The sequence below is a fragment of the Asterias rubens genome, chromosome 2 (assembly GCF_902459465.1).
Source record: "Asterias rubens chromosome 2, eAstRub1.3, whole genome shotgun sequence".
In the NCBI taxonomy this organism is placed as follows: Eukaryota; Metazoa; Echinodermata; class Asteroidea; order Forcipulatida; family Asteriidae; genus Asterias; species Asterias rubens.
This window is the reverse complement of record NC_047063.1, coordinates 23978783-23990553: the sequence shown is the minus strand read 5'-3', so window position 1 is coordinate 23990553 and position 11771 is coordinate 23978783. Positions and strand designations below refer to the sequence as shown.

Here is an 11771-nt window from a genome sequence, read left to right as displayed (position 1 = left end):
TACAATAGATAATCTGAGATACAATTGATATAATTTAAAGTTAATTTTAAAAGCACGGCAAGGATTTATTGAGTTGAAATCGAAAGTAAAATAAATGGCAATAATATGAAAAACTAAAAGTGGCAAATATTTTAATTAAAGGTAAACGGGAATGATCAAGGCACAAATTTGAATAAAAAATCATTTAAATCCTAATACATTTTTATAGTTCTAGTTTTACACATCTTTTGATGACAGTTTTTATACTTTAGTATTCACCTTGACAGCCCCTGTACCACTTGTAACTATTGTGTATGTCTAAAGATTTAAAATAAATAAATATTAAATAGTTGGCAATACGCAAAGCATTCAACACTGTCCGTTAAATGAAGCCGAGCTATATTTAAAAGACAAAAAGGATGTTTCAGGTTTTTGTTTTAGGTTGGTAAATTAAAAACAATTTCTTCCGCATCGATGAACAGCCTGGACTACACTAGCTATACTAGCAAGTGAAGTTTGGTTGGGGTTGGGTGTGGTCGCGGTTGGTTTGGTTGGGGTGTGGCTGGGGTGAGGCATAATTTAATCTATGATATTTTGGGGATTTGGCCCCATCCCCTTTGTTTGAATCAAACAAAACACACTTTGGGTCGACACAAACATTCCCTTTTCATCAAACGCTAGGGGACTTAAACCAGCCTTGGTATATCACCAAACTCTGTGTTAATTGCACTGTATATTATAGGCCTTTGTTTTGTTGAAAAAAAAAAAAACCGCCACGGGTGGCATGGACAAACATACAAACGTTCAATCTAAAATACCTTCCATAATTAGTTTTTTGTTTTCAACAAAATCAACACAATGTTTGAATGTTTGTGTACGTTGTTACAAACAGTAGTGATCTGTTTTTAATTTACATGTATGGCTTTCCTTAGTTTTCCATACCGTGTTGGCAAAAACTCGGGCTGTGGTGACGTTGCGAACGCACGGTCTATTGGTAACTGTGGATAAAACATAGTACCAGTGACAATAACATAACCCCAGAGCTGCTCAAGCTTAAAGCCATTGGACACTTTCGGTAAACAGTATTGTCTTAAAGCCAGCACTTCGTGTATCACAACTTATATAAAATAACAAACCTGTGAAAATTTAGGCTCAATCGGTCATCGGAGTCGGGAGAAAATAACGGGAAAATCCAACCTTGTTTCCGCACGTCGCTCCGCGGATAAATTGCTTAGCTACATTTCTGCTTTAGGCAGTGCTATGAAAATGACCCTAGCTTGTGACGCATCCAAGTAGTATCAAAGGGGCATAGCAAGCAGACGGGTTAGTTTCTTCATACATACATACACCAATGCATGTATACATCAAAGCAAGAAGTGTAGCAAACGCAGCAAGCACAGGAAGCCTTTTAAGTGGCATCTAAAATCGCCACAGGCAAATCCTATATTTTAATGTCCTACAAAATAATTTCGAGTTGCACCGGAATAAAAAATAATTAACTCTGCGTAGTAGTTGTGTTGCTGTATATTATGAATACTACAAACCGGCATCTCTATTTCAGAGTTAAACAGATAATCTTTGCTTATATATATAGTTTTATAAATAATAAAGAGTATATCAGGCAGTTTTATTTCAAATATAAATATCTAAATGGAGTTGGCAAGTGGCAATGTGATATGCTTACATTTTGAACGCCCACGGCATATCCGTATGTGACACCTATACAAGATGGGCATGGGTATACTTGTCAAATGGTTTAAATAGGATGAGTTATCCGTAGAGTGTTGTTATAGCCCCCCTCCCCTCCCCAATGAAAGATAAAATATGTAAGGAGTTGCTTGATGGGTTAGTAATTCTCATTGCACAGATACATATAGACATATTTGGAAATATTAACATATAAAAGCAATATTTAGTTATATAGTATACGTTTTCGTGTATTTTCTAACTAGTAAATGTTAATATCACAGAATGTCCATTCTGGTTTTAGATTTCCTAACATTAACTCGATTTGAGGTTAACTTGCTTCAGACCGTATTAACAATACAAATCGTAACATTTACATCATACACGTATTCATGTTTTCAACAAATCAAACAGTTCTGTCAAATAGTCTGCATACTAATTTGAATTTAAATTATTTTGTACCATTTTATGAATAATTTAATCTATCTCTTTCTCTTTCAGTTTTATTTTGAGTTAAAAACAAAATATTGGAGAATAGACCAAAATTACCGCTCTGTAAGAAAAATGGCGGCTCAGTGGTAAAACAAACTGGCTACCAGTGATAAAACAAAATGGATGGTCAGTGATAAAGGTAACTGCACTTGAACAAGTGATTAATGGCTCAATTTTTTAGAATGATTGCAGACTGAACCATTAGATGATCTGATGGGTTCAACTCTTCGGGCAAGATGGCGTAAATAGTTCTCAGTGAATCTTCAAAAAGGTATAAATAACAGAATAACATGAGGAGCACTGTACATACGCAGTAAATAAAAATCTGGCAGATGGGCCGCAGGTGACACAATGGGCAGAGTATGTGCATGAGAACCGCGACCGCAGACTGTCGGGAATAGGAGACTTGAGGTAGGAAAGACACAGGGGGTTTCCCCCGTAAAGCTTGACAAAAACAAGCGCGTAAACACCGCGAGAACGGTCTCCGTCTCGCCACTCTCAGCTGTTTAATAAGGAGCACTGTAGCAACCAGAATTTGCGCGAACAGCACGCTGAGTAGTAAAAGCACAACCAGGCAGTTTCTGTAGGCGTTGGAGGAGCACTCCGGACAGTTGGGCAACTCGCAGTTGTTCCTGTTGCCCCCGGAAACGCAAACCCCACAACGGCATGACCCATGAGGGCCACAGTCATGTAAACAACCCCTTGAACTCGGTGTGTTGTAGAAGAGGGACTTGGACGAGTTGAGGACGGTAGCGAGTCGACTCCAGATGATGTGCTTGGTGTACCTATTGGCGTAACCCTTACCGAGGCCGATCGTACTGCATGAGACGACCGACCAGGACTTTGATGAGAGCAAGATGCGGTCTGGTCGACTCTGGAAACCTGGCTGGGGCTGTGAATTAAAAAAAAAGAGGAAGAAATAAAAACAAATTTTTCATCTCGTTTTTCTTCCCCTTGCATTAGTTTTACATCCCTATTAAAAAACGTTTTTTATCCACACCATGTTTCAGAAAGATATTTAAGATAAAATGGGTTTAAACAAAATTCCCGAGCAAAAAGTGTTAATTACACCAGTTTAATATTTAACAATAGTACAAATTGAAATCAAAATGAGGTGGAATATGCTAAAATATGCCACTTTTCATTACACCATAATTTTACATCTAAAAACATTTCGAATTTAAATCAAAGTTAAACTAAATTAAATAGGGAGTAGCAATAAACCATTAATCATTGGAGGACAACAAAAATGGTTACAATCAAGAAAAACAAGGGAACGGTCAATAAAAACCGGAGCAACAATTAGAACAGTTCACTGTGTACACTTGCATTAAAAACATTGTCAATAAAAAATGCACAAAGTATTTTAATATGGTTAGAAACTCGAACAGTGAAAAGAATCACTGATCGGACATCGGTTTGTGGTACTGCAAAGACGACACATTAAACCTGGACTAAGGAAGACAAGAACAAAGCATTACAAGAGAACCCGGTCCTTAAATTACCACATTGAAAAAAGAAGAAAAACAAACTCAGTATAAAGTGACTATGACTGACCAGTCACTATTACTGTTCAATCACTGTTACCAAATAGTCACTTGACTGCTTGTGGTCATTCACTATTATTGACCAGGGACTGTTTAATAATGACCAGTCACTAATATTAACAGTGACAGTCATTATTCCTGACAAGTCACTATCTGGTCAGTGGTGACTATTTATGACCACAGTCACCATTACTGACCTGTGTTACTGGCCAATCAATCTGAACGGACAATCACTGTTACTGACCAGTCACTATTACTGACCAATCACTGTTACTGATCATATCACTACTACTAACAGTCACTTTTACTGAAACAACAAAATACAGACTGCAGGTTGATCAGTCTGAAAGTACAAAACCTGAAATAATAGTACATAATAATAATAATATATATATACGTTTATCAAAGTGTGTATATTTGTTTGTTTATAAATCCTTCTCGTTAAGAAACCAAACAACTTATTCTCCCCAGCAACAAGCACTGTTTTTACCCGTACACCTGAAGGTACCTGTGTATAAAAGACAAGGAAGGTGGGATGGAAATACAACTAGAGGAAAGAACAACAAAACCAGGGAAGGACTTAAAACCCAGTCAACATGCGAAACTCCAGTCCAAGGCGGTGGGATTCGTCCTCAGGTCCACAGAGGTGAAAGGGCAGGGCAGGATTCTAGAACTAACCTGGTCCCCTAAGAGTTAATACCTGTGTATAAAAGACAAGAGATGTGGGATGGAAATACAACTAGAGGAAAGGACAACGTAAACCAGGAAAGGACTTAAAACCCAGTGAACATGCGAAACTCCAGTCCAAGGCGGTGTGGGATTCGTCCTCAGGTCCACAGAGGTGAAGGGAGGTCAGGATTCTAGAGCTAACCTGGTCCCCTAAGAGTTAATACCTGTGTATAAAAGACAAGGGATGTGGGATGGAAATACAACTAAAGGAAAGTACAACGTAAACCAGGAAAGGACTTACAACCCAGTCAACATGCGAAACTCCAGTCCAAGAAGGTCGTGGGAATCGTCCTGAGGTCCACAGAGGTACAGGGCAGGCCAGGATACCAGAGCGAACCTGGTCCCCTAAAAATTGGTAAAAAAAATCCACAAAACTCATCAACCTCATCAAAGGGGGAGCCGTCCCTTCCTCGGGGGAATAAAAAGAGGAGAATTAAAATGGTCTTGCTCTTTGATTAATAAAGAGGATTCTTCTTTTTATCAGATTACCAACACGCCATCTATACAAATACAGCAATCATATTCAACATGTTTTTCTATCATTATCCGAGAGAATTTTGTTTTGTAACAGACAACATTTTCAATTTAGCTCAACAAATGTATAGCACATATGTGTATGGTATCTGTGAAATCTGCATTGGATTGTAGACTGTAATTAGCGTTGAACTTTCGATATCAACTTTGTTATCAAGTGAGCTTCATAAAAGATCCAGATTTAAAGACACTAGACACTATTGGTAGGTGACAAAGACCAGTCTTCTCAATTGGTGTATCTCAACATATGCATAACATAACAAGCCTGTGAATTTGAGCTCAATCGGTCATCGAAGTTGCGAAATAATAATGAAAGAAAAAACACCATTGTCACACAAAGTTGTGTGCTTTAAGGTGCTTGATTTCGAGAACTCAAATTCCAAATCTGAGGTCTCGAAATCAAATTCGTGGAAAAATACGTCTTTCTCGAAACGACGTTATTACTTCAGAGGGAGCAGTTTCTAAAAATGTTTTATACTATCAACAGCTCCCTATACTCGTTACCAAGTAAGGTTTAATGCTAGTAATTATTTTGAGTAAGTACCAATAGTGTCCACTGCTTTTAAGACTCATTTTAAAAGGTCCACACAAAGTATAGTATTCAGTAGGCTCCTTTCACACTGAAGTCTCCGATAAAGAAATAAATCTTGCCTTTTGGAAATAAAAGAGCGTCTTCATCTACAGAAGCAGGTCACACATATTCAGTGCCTCTGTTTATTTGCGTTGACATTTCAGAAGTTATGTATGGTATGACGAATTGCTAAGTGATTAAAACATTGGTCAGACTGTTTGGTAATGAAGGCTCTGGCATAGAGAAAGTACAGGTCACCACTACTACCGGGCCGTCGATATACTCTTCCAAATGATACTGATAGCTCCACATTGACATGGATAGCATTAAACCCACGATCTCCAACTTTCATTTAACACCTCTGGAATGTCAATGAATAAAAACCTTCTTTAATTACTCTTAAACAGAAGCTGACCGGAATCATTTTACAATGGAATCCATTGGAAGTCTTTAAAGAGAAGACATTGTGCGTAGATATGGCCAGTGACCAAGTGAGTACTAAACACATATAGATATGCTAAGCTAAAATCTAGGCAAAAATACATCAGCAATTGTCCACACTGCCATGATGAGCTGGAAAATAAAACTATTATTGATTTCTGAAGCGTGCCCGGTGACGACAGGCCAGTTTGACTCATGTAGCAATTTGGGAAATACGGATAAAGATGTTCTGAGTACCCAAGTATTTGAAATGGTTATAGAACAACACACTCGTGTATTGAGTCTTATACGTTTATATCACTTTCTGTTTCTTAAAGGCGTTGGTAATTACTAAAAATCATATTTGCATAACAACTTTACCTGGTAATGAGTGACATAGAAAAAAACTAAACGTAATTTCTCATTCAACAAATTAATGTTAAAACACTTCAGGTCTAAAGCGTTTTATTAGGCATCTGAAATCACACACTTTTGTGCGAAAAAGGGTATTTTTCTTTCATTATTCTCTTGCAACTGCGATGACTAATTGAGCCCAAATTTTTTACAGATATCTTATTTTATGCTTATGTTGGGTTACACCTAACACCAAGTGAGAACTGGTGGAATATCGAAAGGTGTCCAGTGCCTTTAAGGAGCGAAAGCTCTTTATTGTAGGCCAACAACTCCATTCTGCAGAAAGGTCGGATTCGTCATCAGATTCAAAACTCAGACATGAACTTCATGACTATTGACTCAGACTCCATTATAAGACTCTGGACTTCAGACTATAGTCATTCGTCAGAAATCAACATCGTTAGTCTAATCGGTAAGACACTGTTCTATAATTGCAAAGGTCGTGGGTTCGAATCCCACCCAAGTAATATGTCTGTAATTTGGTTTCAGGGAGCTCGGCAGAGTACCAAGTTCACAGTGCTAAACTAACATCGATGTAAATGGGCATTACAAACAAAATGAATATTTTTAGTCTGGTGACGACTGTTATTTAAAGTGTAAAAAATATTACCAATAGCCCTTAAAACCAAACCAAACTTACCATGTTACTGAACGTAAACCCGTTTCTGTGTGGGTTGACCTCAGCCCAGGCATCCAAGTAAGACATAAGCTCCTCCTCTGTGGTGGGGTTCTTCTGGGCCGCGTACTTGGGGCATTTGTTGCTGGTTGAAAAGTACCCATATAGGAGGCCCTCAAGCGGCCAAGGGTAGTCAACATAAGTATTCAGGTCCCCCATTATTATAGAGTTAGCTGGTCTTGAAGCTGGTAAAAAGATAAGATGTTCATACAAATAATATCAACCAAAGAGATGTCTGGCTTCTGTCAATCATAATTGTAGAAAAAATGTACTTTGTAACATTATCATCTGATGGAATAATTAATAGATGTCTAGGGAAACCGTTTGTCTCATCATTTCACATAGTGTCAGTGCCCGGGTGTCATCAACATGACTACCAACCTGTCCTATAAGCCATCAAACATCAACTTCCAAATTTGCATCAACATTTATCATCATCATCATTAGCTGCTGACAAGTGCCAATCAATAGGAACTATAAAATTTAGTTTTAAAGGGTTTGGGTACTTCACAACGTTGGGTAAAACACAACGTCCACAGATTTACTTTAAACTTTAAACTTTGTTTGAAGCAAATGGTGGTAGAAAGCTTCACTTCACACCTTGCTGAGGTGCTGTACTATTTGATGAGTAAAAACAATGTCACGAAAACAGTTTTCGTTCATGAGACGAAAACTATTTTAGCATAATATAAAGTATTTACCAGTAGTGGTATTATAACGCGACTATACTGGTATTTACGTGACTCTGCTCCTGAAAACATCGCTCTGGGATTTTCACTATTTTTCTCAAAAACTGATGATGCTGAAACTTCTACTGGTAAATTATATTAAATACACCTTCATTTACAGTGAGTTGGGATTTATATAATGGCAAAAAAACTTCATATACAAAAGGTATCAAAACTCGGTTAAAGGGTCTATGTACTTACACTAAACCTACACCGTTTGAAGATAGTGATAGTAGAAAGCTTCCCTGAAAATATTAGTTGCTGAGGTGTTGTAGTTTTTGAGAAATGATATAGCATGTAAAAACGTATTTTCATGACATTGTTTTACTCATTTCTCAAACACTACTGTCCAGCACCTCAGCTACCAATATTTTGAGGTACGCTTTCTACTATCATTGTCTTCAATTGGTGTAAGTTTAATGTAAATCTGTGGACATTGTGTTTTGTGTTACAAAAAGTACCCAAATCCTTTAAAGGCAGTGGACTCTATTGGTAATTGTCAAAGACTAGCCTTCACAGTTAATGTATCTCAACATATGCATAAAATAACAAACCTGTGAAAATTTGAGCTCAATCGGTCATCTAACTTGCGAGATAATAATGAAAGAAAAAACACCCTTGTCACACGAAGTTGTGTGCGTTTAGATGGTTGATTTCGAGACATCAAGTTCTAAACCTGAGGTCTCGAAATCAAATTCGTGGAAAATTACTTCTTTCTCGAAAACTATGGCACTTCAGAGGGAGCCGTTTCTCACAATGTTTTGTACCATCAACCTCTCCCTATTACTCGTCACCAAGAAAGGTTTTATGCTAATAATGATTTTGTTCACATAGTTCTTTACAGTGCATCTAATGTTTACTTGCACACAAGACCAAAATTTCACGACCTGATGAATAGTGTCAGCCGGAAGACCGGAAGAGAATCTTAGAAAGACAAGATCAATGTAAAGAAAAGAAGCATACAAGCAGAAGTAAATGATTCTGAGAAAAAGGGTTTATTCTTGCCAGTCTGCTGCCCTATCCCATCCTTCGGCCTCCTACAGAGGTTCCAAGAAACACATGCCAAATAAACCTGTACAAACATTATTTGGTGCTGAGAGTAGAGAATTAGCAAATTGTGCACTTATTACTAAGTGGCAGCGGAGATACCAGGTAAACTACCACTGTTTACATTGTTCGGAGCATGTAAACATTTCCGAGAACGATCATAAGTTTTCGTGTTCCTGGCTGAGCGGTGAACCGCATGCACTGAACTCAAGTTCTGGTGTTTCTGATCAGTGGTGTGTATGTTTAAGGGTCTTGACACTTGTGTCCATGAGCGAGATACTTCACATGATTGCTTCGTCCTTGTACAATATGACAAGCCTTAGTTCTTGAATCAATCCTTAGTTCTTGAATCAATCTCAGATACAACGTACAATATGAAAAGCCTTAGTTCTTGTATCAATCTCAGATACAACGTACAATATGAAAAGCCTTAGTTCTTGTATCAATCTCAGATACAACGTACAATATGACAAGGCTTAGTTATTGTATCAATCTCAGATACAGCGTACAATATGACAAGCCTCAGTTCTTGTATCAATCTCAGATACAGCGTACAATATGACAAGCCTCAGTTCTTGCATCAATCTCAGATACAACGTACAATATGAAAAGCCTCAGTTCTTGTATCAATCTCAGATACAACGTACAATATGACAAGCCTTAGTTCTTGTATCAATCTCAGCTTCAACGTGCAGTATGGCAAGCATTAGTTATTGTATCAATCTCAGATGCAACGTACAATATGACAAGCCTTAATGTATCACTCTCAGATGCAAAGTATGACAAGCATTAGTTATTGTATCAGTCTCAGATACAACGTACAATATGACAAGCCTTAGTTCTTGTATCAATCTCAGCTACAACGTACATGATGACAAGCCTTAGTTCTTGTATCAATCTCAGATGCAACGTACAATATGACAAGCCTTAATGTATCACTCTCAGATGCAACGTACAATATGACAATCCCTAGTTCTTGTATCAATCTCAGATACAACGTACAATATGACAAGCCTTAGTTCTTGTATCAATCTCAGATGCAACGTACAATATGACAAGCCTTAATGTATCACTCTCAGATGCAACGTACAGTATGACAATCCCTAGTTCTTGTATCAATCTGAGATACAACGTACAATATGACAAGCCTTAGTTCTTGTATCAATCTCAGATGCAACGTACAATATGACAAGCCTTAATGTATCACTCTCAGATGCAACGTACAATATGACAATCCCTAGTTCTTGTATCAATCTCAGATGGTAAGTATACAATTATGACAAGCCTTGGTTCTTGTATCAATCTCAGATACAGCGTACAATACGACAAGCCTCAGTTCTTGTATCAATCTCAGATACAACGTACAATACGACAAGCCTTGGTTCTTGTATCAATCTCAGATACAACGTACAATACGACAAGCCTTGGTTCTTGTTAGTATCAATCTCAGATACAACGTACAATATGACAAGCCTTAGTTCTTGTATCAATCTCAGATGGTAAGTATATAATTATGACAAGCCTTGGTTCTTGTATCAATCTCAGATGCAACGTACAATATGACAAGCCTTAGTTTCTGTATCAATCTCAGATGCAACGTACAATACGACAAGCCTTGGTTCTTGTATCAATCTCAGATACAGCGTACAATACGACAAGCCTCAGTTCTTGTATCAATCTCAGATACAACATACAATACGACAAGCCTTGGTTCTTGTATCAATCTCAGATACAACGTACAATACGACAAGCCTTGGTTCTTGAATCAATCTCAGATACAACGTACAATATGACAAGCCTTAGTTCTTGTATCAATCTCAGATGGTAAGTATACAATTATGACAAGCCTTGGTTCTTGTATCAATCTCAGATACAGCGTACAATACGACAAGCCTCAGTTCTTGTATCAATCTCAGATACAACGTACAATACGACAAGCCTTGGTTCTTGTATCAATCTCAGATACAACGTACAATACGACAAGCCTTGGTTCTTGTATCAATCTCAGATACAACGTACAATATGACAAGCCTTAGTTCTTGTATCAATCTCAGATGGTAAGTATACAATTATGACAAGCCTTGGTTCTTGTATCAATCTCAGATGCAACGTACAATATGACAAGCCTTAGTTTCTGTATCAATCTCAGATGCAACGTACAATATGACAAGCCTTAGTTCTTGTATCAATCTCAGATGCAACGTACAATATGACAAGCCTTAGTTCTTGTATCAATCTCAGATACAACGTACAATACGACAAGCCTTGGTTCTTGTACCAATCTCAGATGCAACGTACAATATGACAAGCCTTAGTTACTGTATCAATCTCAGCTACAACGTACAATATGACAAGCCTTAGTTACTGTATCTATCTCAGATGCAAAGTATGACAAGCCTTAGTTCTTGTATCAATCTCAGATGCAAAGTAAAATTATGACAAGCCCTATCTACGTTATTGTCAGGTGAGTTTTTAAAGGGCAGTTCAGTAAAGTATAAATTCAAGATTCTTTTAGAACATCTTAAAGGGGCATGAGGTAGGGACACAGAAGCGATTGCGTTCATTGCCTCCGTGAAGTTTAAGACACACCAAATAATTTTCTTAAGCACATAAATTAGCATTAAGCACAGCAAAATTGAACCTTCAACGCCAGCCGAAATAATGTTTCACGTTTACCAACAACAAATGATGCATCTTTGATTAATACCACAAAAGATGTGTTTAACATTTAAAGAGTGATGACTAACGTTTGTTTTGAGATGGGGACGTCATCTCTGACAACCCCCTGCTGCATCTCTCTCTCTAAATATCCCTCTCAACACATGGCCAAATCATTTACAGAAGGAAAGAAACAACAACAGAACAACAGAAAAGTCAAGGGTCGTAAATATGTACATTGTCTGTGTATTTATATTAAAGGCACTGGACACAATTGGTAACATTGGCAA

The 11771-nt window shown here is 37.6% G+C and overlaps 1 protein-coding gene across 2 annotated transcripts in view; it reads right to left on the bottom strand.

Moving 5' to 3' along the window:
• Positions 1-1121: 1121 nt before the first annotated feature.
• Positions 1122-11771, bottom strand: part of LOC117307090 — a 49416-nt gene continuing 38766 nt past the window's right edge. The window contains exons 6-7 of one of the 2 annotated variants that reach the window (XM_033791746.1): positions 7013-7233; positions 1122-3049 (exon numbers count right to left, since the gene is read on the bottom strand). In XM_033791746.1, coding sequence (XP_033647637.1) covers positions 2327-3049; positions 7013-7233 — 944 coding nt within the window. In that variant the 3' untranslated portion in view covers positions 1122-2326. Of the gene's footprint in view, positions 3050-3922; positions 4779-7012; positions 7234-11771 lie in introns of those variants that run through there. The other variant, XM_033791747.1, reaches the window with a different exon arrangement.